The sequence below is a fragment of the Delphinus delphis genome, chromosome 3 (genome assembly GCF_949987515.2).
Source record: "Delphinus delphis chromosome 3, mDelDel1.2, whole genome shotgun sequence".
Classification (NCBI taxonomy): Eukaryota; Metazoa; Chordata; class Mammalia; order Artiodactyla; family Delphinidae; genus Delphinus; species Delphinus delphis.
Window position 1 is genome coordinate 67,407,329 of NC_082685.1, and position 21,356 is coordinate 67,428,684.

General features: G+C 34.3%; 1 protein-coding gene and 1 long non-coding RNA gene across 3 annotated transcripts in view; one reads left to right on the top strand and one right to left on the bottom strand.

Annotated features, from left to right (window-relative positions):
- The window catches only part of LOC132423319 (uncharacterized), a 41,921-nt gene extending 35,161 nt beyond the window's left edge, over positions 1 to 6,760 (top strand). Inside the window, exons 2-3 of one of the 2 annotated variants that reach the window (XR_009518964.1) lie at positions 1,869 to 2,075; positions 6,551 to 6,760. This is a non-coding gene — a long non-coding RNA (uncharacterized lncRNA). Of the gene's footprint in view, positions 1 to 1,868; positions 2,076 to 2,714; positions 2,901 to 6,550 lie in introns of those variants that run through there. The other variant, XR_009518963.1, reaches the window with a different exon arrangement.
- SLC12A2 (solute carrier family 12 member 2) overlaps positions 1 to 21,356 on the bottom strand; it is a 108,878-nt gene that overhangs the window by 27,409 nt on the left and 60,113 nt on the right. The window contains exons 10-17 of the mRNA XM_060008922.1: positions 20,995 to 21,146; positions 15,498 to 15,605; positions 14,292 to 14,415; positions 13,144 to 13,245; positions 11,154 to 11,309; positions 10,460 to 10,559; positions 5,783 to 5,894; positions 4,185 to 4,325 (exon numbers count right to left, since the gene is read on the bottom strand). Coding sequence (XP_059864905.1) covers positions 4,185 to 4,325; positions 5,783 to 5,894; positions 10,460 to 10,559; positions 11,154 to 11,309; positions 13,144 to 13,245; positions 14,292 to 14,415; positions 15,498 to 15,605; positions 20,995 to 21,146 — 995 coding nt within the window. The remainder of the gene's footprint in view (positions 1 to 4,184; positions 4,326 to 5,782; positions 5,895 to 10,459; positions 10,560 to 11,153; positions 11,310 to 13,143; positions 13,246 to 14,291; positions 14,416 to 15,497; positions 15,606 to 20,994; positions 21,147 to 21,356) is intronic.

The window sequence follows — 21,356 nt, forward strand, 5'->3', positions numbered from 1 at the left end:
TGTGGAAGCTACCTAAGTGTCCATCGACAGATGAATGGATAAAGATGTGGCACATATATACAATGGAATATTACTCAGCCATAAAAAGAAACGAAATTGAGTTATTTGTAGTGAGGTGGATGGACCTAGAGACTGTCATATAGAGTGAAGTATGTCAGAAAGAGAAAAACAAATACCATATGCTAACACATATATATGGAATCAAAAAAAAATGGTTCTAAAGAACCTAGGGGCAGGACAGAAATAAAGACACAGATGTAGAGAATGGACCTGATGACACAGGGAGGGGGAAGGGTAAGCTGGGGTGAAGTGAGAGAGTGGCATGGACATATATACACTACCAAATGTAAAAGAGATAGCTAGTGGGAAGCAGCCGCATAGCACAGGGAGATCAGCTTGGTGCTTTGTGACCACCTAGAGGGGTGGGATAGGGAGGGTGGGAGGGAGACGCAAGAGGGAGGAGATATGGGGATATATGTATATGTGTAACTAATTCACTTTGTTATAAAGCAGAAACTAACACACCATTGTAAAGCAATTATACTCCAATAAAGATGTTAAAAAAAAAGAAATTGCTTTAGCATATTATGCTAAATCCATTAAAAATAGTCATTAAATGTTTCATTAATTAAAGAATGTTGTTGACAATGGAAATGTATAATAAAATATTGGCTGAAAAAAAGCATCACTGAACAAAAATGCAGAGTTTTGGCTTCATATTCTAGATGGTTAGTTTTTAAAGGTTGAGCTAATAGTGATGGCTTTAAATTATCCTTAGTTAATATCATGGCATTAAATATATGTGTGTATATATATTTGGAAAGGGGCTACAGGACTTGGGTATAATTTATATTTTAAATATTATTGGCAATGTTATTTCGGTCTACATTTTTTTTAGAAAATTAAAAAAAAATTGCTGTTTACCTCAAAATGTGGCTAATGAAGAAGAGGAAAGGTTTCAGAAACACTCAGCATATATTACAGGATAATTCTAGACTAGCTTTGCTCAGGAAAAAAGGTAGTTTTAGCTACACTAAGACTAAATGAGATCTACTTGATTTAAAAGGCATCATGATGTAATCTGAACTTTTTGTAAAAACAAGAGTTTTTTCTAATTTAAAATGAATGTTTAAAATTGGATTGACAATCAAATGGCTCCTGCCTTAAAAAAAAAAAAAAGAAAAAGAAAACAAAAGAAAAGAAAAATCCATTTAAACAAAGAAGTTAGCAGTGTTAATGTCTTACTGCCAAAGGGCTCCATAAGCAAGTTATTGACAAGACTACCTCTCCTTAAAACAGTGAATCTCTAAATAAATGCTTATAACTAATAACTAGACAAATGAAGGGACAAAGAAATGAAAAGTCAGAATGTATAGTAAAACAAACCCATCTAAAACAGCACCGCTAGAACTATAAAATAAGTCACTGTATAAAGAAATCAATGTACAAAAAACTATTTTGACAAAGATTATAAACCTCTAACAGACATAAAGGCATTTTCCACTTTATGTAACAGGTTTCGAGAAGGTTCGAAGGAAAGAGAAGTACACTCAGTGGCAACTTACACTAAAATTTCAGTGATTAGTTCTAAAGAGGCAATTCACCTATCTGTAAGGATATTTTAAACAGTTCCTCAGACAGCTCTGCCACTGGAATAAACCATCTCCTGGGCATCTTTGTAAAGGGAATAGCACTTGCCAGGTTTATAGGGCAGTCTCAAAATGACACTGTTCTATGTATGCTCCCTTTGCCCCACACTGGTGAAACTGTCATGACCCACAGGGGTGAGTATGTTAGGTAGAGCAGAATGATAAGGAGGATGGTTCCTAACTCTTGGCCAATTTACGATATCATCATTTATACCACAGAAACCCTCGAGGGCAGTGGCTCTCAAAGTGTAGTGCCTGGACTGGACCAGCAGCAGCAGCGTGATCACCGGGAAACTTGTTAGAAATGCAAATTCTTGGGCCTCACCCTAGACCTACTGAATCACTGTAAAGATGCGGCCCAGCAGTCTGTGTTTTAGCAAGTCCACCACGTGATTCTGATGCAGGCTGAAGTTAAGAACCATTGCTGTAAGTAAATATTTTCATTTCCTTCATAACATTTATTAAATACATAGAGTAGTTATCAAAGTATTCCTATAAACTGCACAAAAGCAAGCAAGATTTACCCACTAGAAACAACCTTATGACCAGGGGTGGAATTCCGTTTGAAATATTTATATATTTCACATACAAAAGCGAATAAAGTAATAAATAATCATGTATCCACCACTCAGCTTAAGAAAACAAATTTCACAAATATCAAGTACCCAACGTATCCTTTTCAAGATCTTGTATTTTTACTATATATTCCATTATCTAGGCATATATACGTATGAATTTTTAAGTTACATATTTTTAAAAATTTACATCATCTTCATATTACTCATGTTCTTATTTTAACTTGCTATTTTCCTTAACATTTCTGTCTGAGGTTTATCCTCATTGATATGTATAGTACCTTTTCACCACTATATGGAATTCCACTGCATGATTATGCCACAATTTTCAATAATGTGATTAATGGCTGCTGAAGTTACTTTAATTTCCTTTTCACTGTAAGAAATGATAGTGCTATGAAACTTCACATAGCCTTCTTCACATGTGTAAAATTTCTCTGTGGTATACACTTAAGAATGGAGTGTCTCAGGATATCTGCACTTTTCAAAGACGCAGAATACTGCCAGGTTGCTGTTCCAAGTGATTGTCCAGTCTACATTTACTACAGCAGTGCAAAGATTTCCAAGTGCTCTACACCATTTCTAACACTTGGTATTGGCAGACCTGATTCTGATCAATCTGACGGGTATGGAATAAAGCTGTACTGCGGTTTTAATTTTTACTTCTGTCATTTAGGTTTCCTCTTCTTTGCATGTCTATTGCTATTCTTTTTTTCTCTTATAGATTTAGTATTTCTTTATATATTGTGCACCACATTCTTTTGCTGGTAACATTATCTTCTTTAGGTCTGTGGCTTCATTTTTTGTTTTCATGCTTTCTTTAGAAGCACAGTTTTATAAATGTTAACTAAAAAATAATTGGTTTCTTCTTCATAATTCAACTTTTTGTGTCTCATTTAAAAACTTCTTCCCTAGTCCAAGATCATAAAATTATTCTCTATTTTCTTCTAAAAGCTTACAAATTTTGCCTTTCATGTTTACGTCTTTAATCTATCTGGAAATGTTTTGTTGTTTGGTTTATAAGGATGTGTTATATATATTTTTCACATAAATTATCAATTATCCCAGCTCATCTTTTCAATGTCACCTCTGTCATGTATTAAATTTCCTATATGAGTGGCTCTATTTCTACTCAGTTGAATTGTCTGTCTCTACTTCAATACCACAATGTCTTAATCACAATAGTTTTATGCTAATAAGCCTTTATATCTGGCAAAGCAATCCCACTCCCACCCCTTATTATTCCTGAGGATAGCCTATGCTATTCTTAACCAAGTGCTTGTCAAGTTTTAAAAAACACAAAACAGAAAGGGCCCAGTGACAGCACTGAGTCCCCCACCTCTAACAAAGCAGCTCCACAATCGACACAGTCAATGGGCTTTTGCTTAAGCTTTCTTTTGAAGAAAGAGGTTCCTATAAAAATAAGTTGGCAAACACTGTCTCCCTACAACCTTTAAGGGTTGAAGAAACTGAGTTTCTGAGAAGTTAAATAACTTGATTGGTCCGAAATCCATAATAAGGAAGTAGCAGTGCTAGCATTTAAACCTAGGACTGATTCCAAATCCCACATTCTGGTTACTAGGACACACACAAAACCGAAAGAGAAGTCTAAGTCTAGCACCAGTAAAATAATAGTGAGAAATATAGTAGGGAATTAGAATTTTTAAAAAATTAAATAAGGACTGCCATTACTTAAAACAACAGGGAGTGAATGGGAACTATCTTAGGAAAAGGACAGAAATAGGCTAAGATAATTCACAAAGAGGTTCTTCACTGTCAGCCAACAGCACAGTATTTCTGTAACTCTCAAATTATACAAACTGTAATATTCTACTTCAGTAAAGATATTTTAAAGATTTATGATTTTTATTAATGTGAATAATGAAACCTGGAATAAACAAGTTTTTGAAAGCTTACACAAAACTAAAATACTGTCATTTGAAAGATGTAACAAATTTACCTGCATCAAATGTTGTGCACCCTCTCTCAAATCATCTGCATGTACTGGAGCATAAAAAGCCTTTGTTTTGTTTTTAATAAGCCATCGCTGATATTTGGCTTGATCAATGGACATCTCTTTCATAGCTTGTCTTCGAGGGCCCTTTAAGGTAAAAATATTAATAATGTCTTTAACTGAAAGGTAATCTATTCCCCCTTTATAAAAATCCTCCTGTTATCTTGGTTTAAACAAGGTGTCTAAACATGGCGGTGGGGGAGAAGGGAAGTATAATGATAGCTTTTCATTTTCCTGTCAGTGAATTCTTTCCAATAAAGATTATGAAAAAACAGTGTTGATGGAACAAAGACACAGAGGGTGCCAGTAGAAGGAAGAAGAGGAGAGGAATAAACACAGACTTGGAAAAATAAATGTTTTGATACTATTAAATGAAAGAAATTATAAATTATTGAAAATGGAGAAGAGATTACACAGAGAAAAATAAGAGCCTTCTGTTTTTCTATGGAAAGTTTCCCATCTTATTTTTTGTTTGTCTCAAATGTCTGAGTTGTTAATTCTCAGAAACCTAGAAGTATCATTACAAGTCAAAGTGAGCTATATAAATACGTTTTTTCTTTGTACTTGTTAAACGATGAAATGACACAAGAAAGGCTTTTTTAACTTGCCATTCTATTTTGATCCTTGTAAGCAACACATAAAATGTGTTACACGTTTTACCTAAAATGTATTTTTAAAAAATCTAAAAATAAGATTAAAAGTATACCCTAATTATACATGAATAAGACAAGGAAAAGTACAATTTATCTTTCCTAGTAGAAGAATTTCCCCTTTGTAATTTCTTATGCTCAAGACCCCAACCTGAATTGATCTAAGATAAACTGTGAAACTCCACAGGTCCTGAGTGGAGTCAGTGTCTCAGTGTGTTCTTCCGCTACCCCCCCCCCACATGCACGCACATGCACACTCACACGCACGTGCATGCACACTCACTTTGCTACTATACAAGTAGAAGATCAACTCTAGCAGGGGCTGGGACGTAGGGCATATAACACACATTTCTAGCACCAAAATAAAATGAACAGTAGAGCCTGGGAGATAAGTTAATCTGGCAAATACTCCAATTTCTTATGCTGAAAAGGTGATCCATCATCTAGTAATTGTTTTCAATAGCCAGGATGCCAAAAACAAAAAACTACTTTTGGATGACCGTCTACCCCTATTTTAAATAATTTCCTTGCTCATGAATAAAACTAAAATGAATGAGCAATTAAAGTGCTTGAATTTGGAAATTCAGCATTCACTCTACTCTTCTTACATATCAGATACTAGATATCTACCATGATTTGTCCACCTCCTCCAGCCTCTTTTTTTTCCTGGTAAGTATATGTTCCCAGTATTCTCAGGACTTTATGAGATTTATCAGCAAGCAAAAACACATACTGAATTCCATTTAGGTTCCTTAGTTATTGGGAAGTAATTTTTCTTAGCAAAGCAATATAGTTGCTAAGACCTACTCAAATTATTTCAAATCTAGAAAGCTCCACAAATTACATACACAGAGTGAAAAATGTTTTAATATAGAAAACAAAACTAGTACTTACCACATGTACATGACCACAGATCATCAAACCAACATTTTTTGTGAAATCATGAACAAGATGAAGTAAAGCTGGGCGTGAGTTTGGAGCACCTGTCATAACAAGACACTGTGGCCTAATTTAAGATTAAAAAGAAAGAGAAGTTTAGGGTTTTGATAACACGGACATGATTTTAAGTCACTTCTCTAAGAATATATTACTACACTAGCCACTCCTTTATGCAACTGTCCTCAAGACAGGCCACAAGATTCTCACAGAAGATGACATAACTAGGGTTCCTTGGTACATGAGAAATGCAGAAAAACAAAACCTTCTTTGAACAACCATCATACCAAATGTCCTAAATTAATAGGTAATATTATACATCAAGATTCTGGGAGGCACTACAGAAAGAAATGACCATGCTGGTTAAAAACATGTAACAACTTTTCATCTTACAAAGGTAATAAATATTCCAGTTCTTTCACAGAGTCCACAAAACTTCCTGAGAGCATGGCCTTGCCTTCATGTAAAAAACAGGTCACTTTCCTTCTTAGCTTGATCACATCATACTTACTTCTACTTTGTAATATCAGCCCTCCCTAATCTAGTTTAATTTTAATGACGTCATATGAGTAAAACCACCTGTGGTGAAGAAAAGGTTTCTATTTGAACTAAAAGTTTTAATACTAATTAATTATGATGAAAGCCAAAATTGAATTCAGTTGCCTTTGCAAACACAAGACAGTGGCAAGACTTTCATGGGTTTTTTTTTTGTTTTTTTTTTTGCAGTACGCGGGCCTCTCACTGTTGTGGCCTCTCCCATCGTGGAGCACAGGCTCCAGATGCACAGGCTCAGCGGCCATGGCTCAAGGGCCCAGCTGCTCCGCGGCATGTGGGATCTTCCCGGACCGGGGCACGAACCCACGTCCCCTGCATCAGCAGGCGGACTCTCAACCACTGCGCCACCAGGGAAGCCCTTTCATGTATTTTTAACTCTTGATTTTTGTTGACGAGAAATAAAAATCAACCTTGTTTGAGGAAAAAAAATTCAGGTATCCATGTTATGAATTCAAACAGATTCAGAAAAAATTTTTTTTAAAAAAATTTTGATTATTTTTTTTTAAATTAAGTTTTATTGGAGTATAGTTGCTTCACAATGTTGTTAGCTTCTACTGCACAGCAAAATGAATCACAACAATGTGTATAATTAAAACAAACTTTAACAAAAAGCAAACAGACTAAAAATTCTGACTTACCTACTAAATTGTTAGGGTAGTTCCTAACTATACTTATAAAATAAGCAGGAAAACCTGAATAAAGACCTAAAAATGGTACTAACTCATTCAGAATTTTAGCAAGCTATGTGAAAAGCCAGTTCTGCTTGGGGGAATTGCTTTGGGGCAATCAAATATGAAGTCCTCCTCTAAGGCCCAGACTGCTAGTAGTCCAGTCTCTCCACCTGAGCTTCAGCAGGCTACATGGCTCCCCAGCTAAACACTGCATTTCCTAGCCTTCCTAGCAGCTAAAAGTGGCCCTATGACTGATTTCCAGCCCGTACGATGTCCCTAATTCCTTGTCCTGTCCTTTAAAAATGAAGCTGGCCACCCTCCATACTTTTTTCCCCTTTCCTGTAAGCTAGGCCGTGGTGGAGGGGGGGTGATGTCTTTGACCACATGGACAGAAAAACACATCCTAGGGAATGGCAGACTGACAGATAAAAGGAATGTGGAACTTGAATAACCAAGTGCAGCCAATCTACTTACCAGCCATGAATATCCATCTCCCTCTGGACTATCACATAACACTGATATCTATCTTGTTTAGCCACTTTAGTTTTTCAGCTTTTTGTTATAGTAGTTTAACCTATTACTAATATAACCTATTACTGAGGGAAATGAACTTGTAGTCCCTATCTTTACTATCAATAGATAGTAAACACACCACACAAAGGCATAATTTGGGTGTAATTTTATCATTCTAAAGAAAGGTATAGAACAAAATATATTAGGGATTATTTCTAGTAACAATGACAGAGTATGAACATCTGCCTTCATCCTTACTCCCTCCTTAAAAATCTCCATAGTATGATGGGATTTTTTAAGTCACCAAAAATATGGAGAACAGGACAGGACACAATAGCATTGAATTTTGAAAGCCAGAAAGCAGATGGAAGAAAAATAAAGGATTTGACAAATCAGGAAAAGGCTAAATTACAAATGAGCATAAGAGAAAACTATGAAGCCATCTGATTTTACACCTAAGAACCATCAAAATGCCTAGGACTTAGAGGCAATAGATGTCTTTGGAAATGGCAGGGGCAATATGTTAAAGAAACTAAAATAAGAAGGACTGATTTAAAGTTTGCATAAGAAGCACCTAGATGAACCCAAATCATTTCCATCACTATGATGGGCAACTGTCCCTGTCCCTCTCCAATCCTGTTAGGCTAGGGCTTATTTGCTAGAGAGACCTCTGGTCTGGGAGCATAAGCATATGTCCCAGATCTCTGGTCTGAGGGCATAAGCAGCTACTTTAAGTAGGGGAGTTAGGAGAACATTTACTATATGCTGAACCCTGAGATCTCTGAGCTGCCTTCCCACTTGGCTCTCAGAACTCTGGTAGCCAGAACTTTATCAACAAGCAGAAGATTAAAAGATTCTTTTCTGAGAAATCTAATCAGATCAAAATAGAAAACCTTTAAGATGACTTAAATTTCTTAAAGAACCAGCAAAGCCACATTAATCTACATCAAGGGCTTCACTGACAAGCCCCAGCCACCAATGCAGAACTTCCCTGGCCCAGGATCACAGATACTTCAGACAATGCTAAATCTAAGAACCCAAATTAAAGAGGCAGGAAATAGTGAGAAAGACTATTTCTCACTATTCAAGGAAATAGAAACTGTGAAGCAAAGAAAACAAAATCTTCTGGCAAATTTGGTGAACGCTGAGATACTGATAAATAGAAATTTAAACAGGAAAAAAAATTTATTGCCTACACAGAAAACAAAAAGCCTGTACAGGGAAAAAAAAGCAATCATAATTTACTACATGGCTGGGCTCTTGAATCATGCTTAAAATGTCAGAATATAAATATCAAGTCTAATATAATCAAAATAATGACATAAAAAATACCCTGGGATGGTGGGGTAAAGGGAAGGGTGCACATGTGTGGTGGGCATACATGGATGAAAGAAATCAGCAGATAACGCCTTAAGTTAAAACTCAAACAATACAACAAGACAAACCCTCTTTTTGGGAATATGAAGTAAATATTACACGATTCAGTTAAAAGTGGTTGCCTGTGGCATGAGAGAAACAGGGATTTGAGAAGTGGGGCAATTGCTAATTTTCATGACAAACCTAAGTTTTTCCTCTTTAAACTATGTTCATGTATAATTCTGATAAAAATTTTAAAACACTTTAGAATAAAATTTTTTAAAAATTTCCCCATTACTGTAATAAGCCAAAGCAACAGTTTTTTATTAATGGCAAATTAACTCTGACTCTTGGTCATACTCTCAGTTCTGGAATACAACTTTTTACGTAAAGGAATGATTTCTATTTTCTGCCATATTTGGCATCGACTAGTCAAAATGTTCAAAATGTACTGCATTTAAAGTTTTCCTCCCAGGGCTCTCATTTCTTTTTCTTTTTCCAGTTTCTCTCTACTCCTAAGCTGAAGATCTGTGGTCTCTGGAAAACTTTCATTCTAGAAGAAAGTTGCGGGCAGGGCGGGGGGAAGAACCCAAAGAGTTAACAAAAAGATATACAAAGATGTTTCTTCCTGGGGGAAATTTGGTAGAGCACTTCTTTTCTGGCACATATCCACTCTGGAAGTTTTCTTTAAAAAAGAGTTTGCCTTTTGATTTACTGAAACAAGGAATTTATTTCTGTGATTACTGTGCAGAAGCCAGTGAGAAGTGATTACTCATGACTGTGGAAAGTCACCTGTTCAGAACCAGGCTTACATGAACAGTATGAGAATGGCTGTCTAATGATCTATTGTCTAAAAATGACAAGCCTACTTATAGCTTGGTATAAGTAATAATCTACAATTTCTAAGAATCTATATAAATAAACAATACTCCTGGATTTACAACAGTGCTTTAGTAACTGAATCTCATCAATTATTAGAAGCATGTTAAATTAAGGAATAGTTTTTAAAATGATAACTGATAAACTATTATAAGATAAAAAATAAAGTAATTTATTGAAGAAAGTAAGAAATACTCTTCACTCTAAGGCATTGATTCTTTATCACTAAAACTGGTTTCCAGTACCACAATGAGAATGAAGCCACTAACATGAAAATATTTACTGACTTAGTAAAATTGCAAAAAGGGGATTTTTATGAATTTCATCCTCAGTAGTTATATAACTACTGAGGCCACAGAGGGGGAAAAAAAGTTTACTTTATGATACCTACTATTTAAAAGTTTTCAAATGAGAGACCTCCAAAACTTTCACAACATTTTTGCAGGGTAGATGATAATTTATCTCTTTGTAAAATTTTGATAACAAGAAACCTCAATCTTGTTTTTGAATAAACTGCTCAAATCAAACCAAAACAAGAAATAATACCCTATGCTTTTAGAGAAATTTCCATGAAATATCAGCATATGAAAATGTTACTGAACAATAAAGGAAGAACTGATTGCCACCTAAGACAAAATGTTTCTGTTACCTTATGACTTACCTGAAGTTTTTCACATGATCTTCCACTCCAGAAAGACGTATGGAATGCTGCAGTGCATTCAGGTAAGTCAGGGCTTGTGTGGAGGATCCCCAGTTCACATCTGTGGGAAGACAGTATTCATGCAGCAGCTTAATACCGGTTGTAACAAGTCATCAATAACAAGTACTTTCACATTTAAAAAGTCAATTGCTAAAATAAACTATTGTACTCAGGACTTTCAATAGTTCAAGTTCATGGCATGAAATTAAGACAATGCCAATCTGAACTACAATTACATTTAAAAAAAAAGTACAACTTAGAAAAGACTGGGATGATAGGGCTGCAGACATGCTGTGCATGCAACTCAAAATGAGCCTTTTACAAATAAAGAAAACATTTAAAAATTACTGCTTATATAGCCAAAGGTCTAAAAGGAAAGAGGCAGATCTATGATTGTTATAAAGTACTATTGATAGTACTGAACAGTTTAAGTTATTTGAACAGGCAAATTTTACCTCTTACTGAATAAACAAACAGTCTGGACACAAATGATGATTTTAGACATTTGTTACTTTAGAGACTTAATACGCATATTAGAGAAATAATTGTTTCTGAGATGATTAAAACAGTATCTTCTTTGTCCATTTCATTTCTAAAGCCACCATTCTAATCCAAAACTTCATTCTCTCATACTTGGATTACAAAATGTAATTACCTGGTTTTTTGTAGGTAACATAAATGTAAAGTCCAAGAACTATCACATATGTTAGCAGTGCAGCCCACCAGTTAATGACAAACATCACTATGCAACAAAGAATTGCTCCAAGTAGTGATATCCACATGTTGTAGTATTTGAAGGCAGGGCGCCATCCTAACAATAACAAACAAAATAGATAAATAAAAGTCACTTGGATACCTCATCTGCTTTAGACAGTGGTACATAACGTATGCACAAAATAAATTTCTCTGCGGCTGCTACACTAAAAGGTCTTTAAATGTGAACTATAAGGCTAATTATAACAGTGAAGTCATAGACCATTACTGATCACAACATCATGATTCCTGACAGCCATGAAGTGGGCACATCTATTTATGTCCACATTACCCTATCTTACTAGTTTCTGTATTCAAAAAATTCCCTACCAAAAAAGTATAAATCGGCCTACCCCAGTGAATGCTAAAAACTAGAGAAGATTAAAACATTAGGTTTCAAATTGAGTCCTTAATAGTGCGGTTTTATTTTCTGTGTTTTAGCAGGAGACACATCTATATCCTAATGAATGTATAAAACAATTCAAACTGTTCTTCAGAATCATTAAAAAAGTAATCTACTTGCTAGAAAAACTGTGAGTTGACTATAGAATCATACCTTCCCATTTGGGGAAGTATTTATGAATTAATAAGCTCACTCGAAAAACTGTTGAAGACCGTGTTTTAAAATTTTCATTCATAGGTAATTCCAGAGCCCAAAATACTATTTTTAAATCATTTCAATAAAACTTATATTCTTTTCTAAAATTAAACTTTTAAATTTTGAGATAACTGCAGATTCACACAAAGTTGTAAGAAATAATACACAGAGATTCCGGACACCCTTTACCTAGTTACTTCCAATGATAACATCTTGCAAAATGATATCACGATATCACAACTAAAATATTAATACAGTCAAGATAAGGAAAAGTCCAACACAAGGATCCCTTGTGTTGCCCTTTTATAGCCACACCCGTACCCACCTCTAAAATTTATATTCTTAAAGTAAAAACTGAAGCTAAGGTGTTTGTGTCCTAAGTTCCCATACTTTATCTTTCCTTTTCTGAGAAACTTTTAGACCCTTAGAAGGAACAGTGCTTTTGTTCCTTATTTCCTTCTCTGATGTCCAACTGCTATCATGGTTTATAACAAAACCCATAAAAAATGTATATGGAGTAATTTTTCAGTTGATAAAGACCCCTTATATTAGAACTCCACAGAACTCATTGTGTTAAAAATATTCCTGGATAGGTTAACTATATCATAATAATGTTCTTGGAACTGAAATAGCAATCAGCTGAATAAAATAATAAAAGCAGAAAAAAGCAAAGTAATTCTTTCACAGTGTCAGAATTTAAAATTAATGCTATTTTAAATTCTTTGAAGACAAGAAACAGGCATTATTTACCAATAAACTTCATGATAAAGAGATCTTTGAAGACTCAGTTTGACTCAACTATAAAGGCAGAGTGAAGCACTCGTGAGCTAATTCTCCACATGCCATCTTTTAAAATGTGTTAAAGTTTTGTTTTCTTGGGCTTCCCTAGTGGCGCAGTGGTTAAGAATCCGCCTGCCAATGCAGGGGACACGGGTTCGAGCCCTGGTCCAGGAAGATCTCATATGCTGTGGAGCAACTAAGCCTGTGCGCCACCACTACTGAGCCTGTGCTCTAGAGCAAGCGAGCTACAACTACTGAGCCCACGTGCTACAACTGCTGAAGCCTGCGTGCCTAGAGCCCATGCTCCGGAACAAGAGAAGCCACTGCAATGAGAAGCTCATGTACCCCAATGAAGAGTAGGCCCTGCTCGCTGCAACTAGAGAAAGCAACAAAGACCCAACACAGCCAAAAATAAATAAATAAAATAAATAAATTTATATATAAAAAAAGTTTCATTTTATCTAAAATTAGGCATTACCACATTTACAGAACTTTTAAAAAAACGTAAAGTCACCTGGAGATTTTGCAAGTGATGCATGAAATACTGAAAAATTGATCAACGCATATGATGCAAGGAAGAAGTTAGAGATAATTGGAGCAATAACATTCAGTTCAGCTGCAAAAGAAACATGAAGCATATTTAACTGACATATTAGACCTTTTTTTAACTCTTCAAAACTATGAATTATTTCAAACCTGTAGATAACAGCATAATGAATACTCCTACATCCACAAACCAGATTTAATGAATTTTGCCATATATACTTCATATACTTTAATTTTCAGAAATCATACCTTATGTACACAGTAGAAGCCCCCTTTATACCTCAACTCATCAAAGTTGGAATATTCTTTCCAATGACATTTCGTTTTACTACACACATACATGGTCCATAAGCATTGTGTAGCACTCTTCTGGGTGTTTTAAAAGTTAACGTAAATTATATCATACTATATTATCATTCTGTAATTTGTTATTTTTACATTTATTATATTTAAGATTCATCCATATTAATATATGAAAACCAAGTTTATTCATTTTTTTACTGCTGAATATTATTCTGCAGTTTCACTCTTCTGTTGATAGGTACTCAGGTTGCTTCCATTTATCACTATTATAATTAATGACACTAAGAATATTCTTATATATGTGCATTTCTATAGGGTAAAAACCCCTAAAAAGAACTGTTGGGTCACAGGACACTTAACCAAATACATTCTTAAATATCACATGAGAGTTAGTTTCCAGTAGTATAATCAGACTTTTAATAAAAGTCCAAAGTCTTCTTGAGCAGTGAAAGACCCATTAGCTTCCTTACGATCAGAGGCAACAGTACCAAAAAGTAGATCGGCGGAGGTTCTACCTTCATGAAAGACACTGGAATCCTTTTCCTTACGCTATTATCATATTTGTTTTAGGGACAAGAACCTAAGAGTTCCCTCTAGCCCTAATGGAGAATTAGTGATGGTAAGAATTTTAGCAAATATTTAACAAGCACTATTATTTGCATTATTTTCTAAACACTCTTTCCTTTGATCAAAAAGAAACTAACTTAGTATTGCAGGCAAAGTAACAGTTTGTTTATAATTTAACAATTCAGTGTTGACAGCTGATACTATAAATGCACCAACATCTACATTAGCATACATTTATAGACTAACCAATTAAGATGAATCCAAGTGCGATTAAGAATGTTAAGATGTAGCCACGAAGAGGTTCATTATTTTTCCCATAACCTTTAGCAAACATCTGGAAAGCTGGGTAGATGTTGTCCTTACATAAGGCCTAATGAAGAAATGTAAACATTAAAATGAAATATATCGAAATAAGACATACAGATCTGCTTACAGTTACAATAGGTTAATCAGGAATGGAACCCAAGTTTCTAATTCTTGGTCCTCTTTCTTTCCCCTCACGCTGCTTCACCTACAAACTGTAAAGGAGATTCAAACATTTCTAGCATCAGAAAGACAGGAGGTTTAGAATACACTGAAGTTTTTATCCATTTTATTCCACCCCAGGTTGGAATTCTTATATGAATAAAGAGCCAAAGGAGCAGGCATACACATAGAAGAAATGTGGAACCTTGAGAAGTATGACAGACGTGTGACCTATTTTAAGAAAACCAAGTCCAAATCGTAGACTCAAAACAAATGAAAATCCTAATTATAAAACATAATCACCTTTCTTAAAACAATACTGAAAATAATTTTAGTAAATATTCTACACCTCTACTGTACTAACTAGCTACAATAAAAAATTAAGAACAAACAAAGAACAAAGGAAATTAACAAAGCTGCAGAATCGATATCTCATTTGTTTTAGTAATAAAAAGTATTTTCTATCCAGTATCAGCCATTTATTTAATGCTCATTAAAGGGAAACAATGTCTATCATACTTATTATTTATATCCTGAGTACCTAACATAATGCATAGCACGTATTAGACATTCAGATATTCATAAAATTAAACATTAATGTTGGCATTATGCTAATAGGAATAAGATACTTTAATTCTTTTGATTTATGGTCTTGGACTATACTTTTTATCCTTGGTAAGACATTATGAAAATTTATGCTAACAGTATGTCCATAAAGCAAAAATTCATCACCACTTCCAGAAAGACAACTCAAAACTTACACCCTGAGAGTAGATATAGGCCAAGTGTTTATATATACACATCCACATTCATATGCATAAAATTAAATATGCTACTCTGGATATATGTGTTTGTATATGTCATATAAATATCAATACATGGGCTTGACAGAAGTAAACAAATAATTTAAAAATATTAAAAATCCCATATTTAAATATATTACCTTAACTGCCCCTTTAATAAAATTTGTAACATGAAAATACTTACCTGAAATATTTTGGGCGCACTCACAAGGGATGCTAATGCAGAAGAAAGAGTGGCTGAAAAGATACCTGCAGAAATTAGTGGTGCAAAGCCTGACACCATGCTCATTACCTTAAAAAAGTGACAAAAATGGAAAAATAAGTCTTACATAAAATTCAAAAAAGAACACAACACTTCATCTTTATTATTCCTATGAAGAACACTAATAGTAATTCTGGGAGAAATCTGATAAAAATAACAATAGTAAACAGTAATAATGGTTACGTGCGTACAAACTTCTGAAACTGATTTACCACCAGCCCTAAATGTAAAAAAACTTTTTATTTTGTAAAATGTCAAAGGCACACACAATGGCAGAAGAACATACTAAACTACAAAGTATCCATCGCTCAGTTTCAACAGGGCCAATCTTTTCATTATTGTGAATTAAACCCCAGATCTCATTTCATGCATAAATTTTTGTGTGTACCTCTAATGCGTAAAAACCTTTAAAAACTGTAACTCCAGGGCTTCCCTGGTGGCGCAGTGGTTGAGAGTCCGCCTGCCAATGCAGGGGACACGGGTTTGTGCCCCGGTTCGGTAGGATCCCACATGCTGCGGAGCGGCTGGGCCCGTGAGCCATGGCTGCTGAGCCTGCGCGTCCGGAGCCTGTGCTCCGCAACGGGAGAGGCCACAGCAGTGAGAGGCCCGCATACCGCAAAAACAAAAAACAAACAAAAAAAACTGTAACTACAAAGTCACTGTCACAGCTTATAAACTGGGTAATTCCTTAACAGCATCAAATACCCAATCACATTCAAAATCCCCAAATTATTCCTCTTTTCTTGCTTTTTAAAAGTTTGTTCAAATCAGGATCCACAAAAGGATTACATTTACATTTGGTTGATATGTCTCTTAAGTCTTTTTCAATCTACAGGCTCACCCTTTCCTTTACATTTTATGATTTTTATGTCATTTCTCGTAGAGAAACCCCACGCTCTGGATTTTGCCGACAAGCTCCACTGCCTTGTTTAACTTGTTCCTCTCACCTCTATTTCTAGTCAACTGGTAGGTAGGTAGATCTAGACAAGTTGATCAGACTGAGGTACAAGTTTTCTGGCAAGAATATTCCAAGGTGGTTTGATATACTTCTGTCAGGAAGGTTGTTTCCTTTTTTTAATGTTAAGATAGTAGATTGGTATTGTGGTTATGTTTTTTGTTTGTCTTTAAAGAGTACTTATTAAAGCCAAAAGTAGAAATATCCAGCTGAAAGGATCTAACTCCAGGATTTGCCTCTAAATAATCTAGGAAGTGGGGAGTCATAAATAAAACAAAATTAGCCATGCGCTGATAACTGATGAACTTGGAAAATGTGTATGTTAGGTACATTATATTGCTTTCTCTATCTTTGTACATGTTCAAACATTTCCCTATGATGAAGTTTAAAAAAAATGGATCACTAACTTAGACAATGAGAAGGCAATCAAATAAATCCAAACAGAGGAGCACAATACAAAATAAATTGCCTGGACTCTTCAAAATGTCAACATCCTGAAAGGTTAAAACAGGCAGGCTGGGAACTCCTCTAGATTAAAGAATTTTAAAGTAACTAAAGGCCATGTGTGACACCAGATTGAATCCTGGATCTGAGAAAAATTGATCTGGGACATTACTGGAAGAAGAGAGGAAGTATGAATATGGAATATATATTTAGACAACAGTATTTCATCAACACTGAATTACTTGGGTGGGAAATTTTACCGTGCTTGTACAGAATGTTTTAAATATTTCAATCTGATTGTCATGTGATGTCTATAATTTATTCTCATTATGTTTGAGGAGAAAAATACTATACATATATATATATATATATATATATATATATATAAAGATAAGGCAAATGGGGCAAAATATAAACTACTAGTAAATACAAATGAAGGGTAGGTACACAGGTTTTCATTGCACTGTTCCTTGTGAACCTTTGAAATCTGTCAAAGTATTAAATTGATTCCTAAGAGTTGTTTAATGGATTCAGGTACTGTCAACTTGATCTATGCATTATAAATTTTACCAGTAGTGAATGATGATCAACATCTAGATTCATTACTTCATTAGTGGAGATTTACCTTTCATTTATATTGACCAAGAACATGCCAACTGAGACCAAGGAGATAAGGAAATCAGGTTTTAGGCTGTTTACTATACACTTGCCTATAATTTAATATTAAGTCTGATGTAAAACTAGCTCTGGGCACAATCCCTGGCCATAATACCTAAGTCTGGTTTCATGTATACATAAACCACCTTGTTTCACTTAAATGTCTCTCCCTGCATCTTTCAGAAGATTTAGGTTTAAACCTGAAGAACATATTTAAGAGTTTTAAGAAACATTAGCATTGACTTCTCTGACTTCTCTGAGAAAAGAAAAAAGATGATTTTCTATTCAGCCTTTTAATACCAATTTAGTAGTTACATACACATGATACATTTTTCATAATCACTATTTTTACACAGTTATTATTTAATGCTAGATTATCTAGCATTGCCAAATCTGTCCTTAGGGAAGGAGATTATAAAGGATAGATAAGGTGGACCAAGATAAAAATAAGCAGACTTGATTTCTGTTATATATACTTCTCAGATAATACAAAATTCCATGTCTGTCTGTAATGCCTTCAAAGTTAAGTAAGTACAAAGGCAGGAGGTAAATGAAGAAAAAAGGGGAGAAAAAAGAATATGATACATTGATAGATTAAGCCAAAACTGACACCAGCAACATTACATATAACCATAACATTTCACCTTTCATGTTTTGAGGAAAAGATTCATTTTCTTTTCTTCCATCATCTCTGAATTAAGATAAATAATGCTCCATGCTTAGCATCTAGAAACTATGCTTCTATGATTTGCCAAGTTTCCTGTTTTCTAGTTATACATTTATCCAATAACCTTTGTGTTTCCCACCATTTTATGGTAAAATATGAGTAGCAAGTAAATGAAATGATTCAAATAATAGTAACATCAGTGTTATCAAAAATACATAGTGGGAACAAAGATGAAAAACAAAAGATGGTCTGGTCTTTAATAAGGGGGGGAAAAAGACAAAAGTCTAATAAAAAGTAAAAAAAAAAAGTGGCAAGTAAAACGAATGGTGAGATTTTGTGTGGGGAATGTGTGTGTGTTGACGATTTAGGGTCCAAAAAAATGTTCATGGAACTGGGTTTGAAGAGCAGACAGATTTGGACATATAAAAAGAAAAAGCCAGTGCATTCCAAGCAGAGTGAAGCAACAAATAAAGCAACAGAGTAGGGTAAGCGTGTGCATGTATACATATACAAACACGTAATGACTGGAGTTCAGTCTGGATAGAAGCAGTGGGACTTAAGTTTGGGTATGAAAGGCTCTGAAGGAGCAAAGAAGCTCACATTTTGTTTATTAAGCAGTGGTGAGTCAAAGGTTTCAGAGGACATTAAAATGTAGAAATATAAGAAACATAAAACTAAAGAAAATTAAACATTTAAGAAAAATAAAGTGACCCTATTATATATGCATATATTTATCAACTATATGCAAAACAGTATTATATAGTGTGCCTTTGTATAGATTTCATGATGGAGTCTCCACTTACATGCTCCTCAGTTACGTTCTATTCACCATTCTTCATTTTCCAAGTGACAAGCAATTGATAATTTTACAGGATTTTCTTTCCATTCTGTATCGCTTTACAAAGTATTTTTTTTTAATTTACTTAAATTGGAAAAGCAACTTTACGTACACCAAATTCTCACACTTTGCTTGAATGAGTCCATACTTAGACTTGATAAAGACAACACACTTCTGTATTTCAAGGCAACAACACAGAAATCTGATTGGCATTTTCAGTCACTGGGCAGAGACCAACATCTGTGCCTTTCATACACAGTATCAATGTCCGAATTGGCCTGAATAATTAGCTGGACATGAATACTTTCTTTCATTCCTACGATTTTGCCTAGTCTTATGACTAGAAAAAACAAACTTCTATTACATAATTGCGTTCAATATTTTTAACCACTGAAAGTGCAGTAAATTGCTTGAAACTATACAAAAGAAAATACAAATAATGGCATTAAATATTTAAGTTATAAAATTTTAATGTAAAATACATAGATTCTACATAAAATGTCTATATAATGTTCTACAATACATTAAATCCTCAACTATTCTGTTTATTATGTTTACACATTACTGGAGAAACACTAGGAAGCGAAATTTTTATTTTCCACTTTGAATTAGCAGTACCATCTATTCTATAAATTTACCACAGAATATTTTGTTTTAATCTCCTGAATTTACACCTTTATGTTCTTTTGTTTCTAGCATCCTGAGGCTTATCAAGCAACTCTCAAAATATCCTCCAAATTTTAGTGATTCCTTTTCCTCTTCTATCTAAAACCCATAAATTTTATAAAAATTTCATTTTGCTTTCAGTATCTTACAGAGGTAATAATAAAACTGATATTCTCCAAATACTTGAGCAGTAATACTAATCTTCACACAGTTCATACGTTTAATAGTTCACAAACTTTCAAGCATCCATTAATAATTTTATTAATCTGTTGTTCAATAGTGGTTTAACACAGCATCACTATATGATAGCCAGATCTAATGAAATAAAACTACTGATACTAATCAATACTTTTTTAAAAGGGCATTCATATATAAAGCAATTATGGAGAAACCTCAAATTGGAAAACTGAACTCATTTCAATTAGTATGGGTTTAAATTGCTCAAAATAAAAATGAAATACTTAGATGTAAGTCTAACAAAATATGTACAGGATTGATATTCTGAAAACTACATAATACTTATGAAAGAAGTTAAAGAAGATCTAAATAAATGGAGAAACGTAAGTGTTCATGGGTTGGAACACTCAACATAGTAAATCTATCAATCCTCCCCAAATTCATGTACAAGTTTAATGCAGTTCCTATCAAAATTCCAACAAGACTTTTTTGTAGATAAACATAGATTATTCTAAAATTTATTTGGAAAAGCAAAGGGACTAAAATAGCTAAAACAATTTTGAAAAAGAATAAAGTAGGAGGAATCAAGCTACCCGATTTTAAGACTTAAAACCAACTATAGTAATCAAGAAAGTATGGCATTGGTGGAGGGATAGACACAAAGATCAATGGAACACAACAGAGAATCCAAAAATAGATCCAGCACATATGACCATGTGTGAGATGTTTTCTTGCTTTCTGAAACAGTATACTGTATATATGTACTATATATTATACCCTATGATAAAAGTGTTGCCCTCTGGGGCCCTTTTGCCTCTGAACAGGCTCAGATTTCATTCTTTCATATTTTTCTGTTTTCACAATTAGTTGCGTACAGTCTTTATTGATATCTGGGTATAAAGTAACAACAATCCTCCCTTCTAAGTTTTTGCTATACTCTGAATGGTCAGAGTTGATAGCAGTCTGACCTCTAGATGAACACAGAATGTCTGTATAATATAAATTTGATGCTCACCTGGAAGTTGTTCATTAGGCCATAGGAACAAGGATAGCTTTCACAAGATGAAAAGTCAAAGTTAAATTTGCAGGCTGCAGAAGTACAGTTTGTTAGCTCTGTTACAATAGTGTCATTAACGTTCCCCGTAGCATCCCGAACAACACAAGAACCTGAAGCACAAGTGACAATGAGGACAAAAAATCAAACTAATGCTTACATTCATTTCAAAATTATATACACCCATAAAGAAATTACAGTGCTGACTGTATATACTTGCTTATTATAGCATACATTGTATTTACAATTAAGAAAGGTTTACCTGGAACAGAATTTGGAAAGCATCATGGTCCTCAGTATTAAGAATTATTTGGAATAACGTA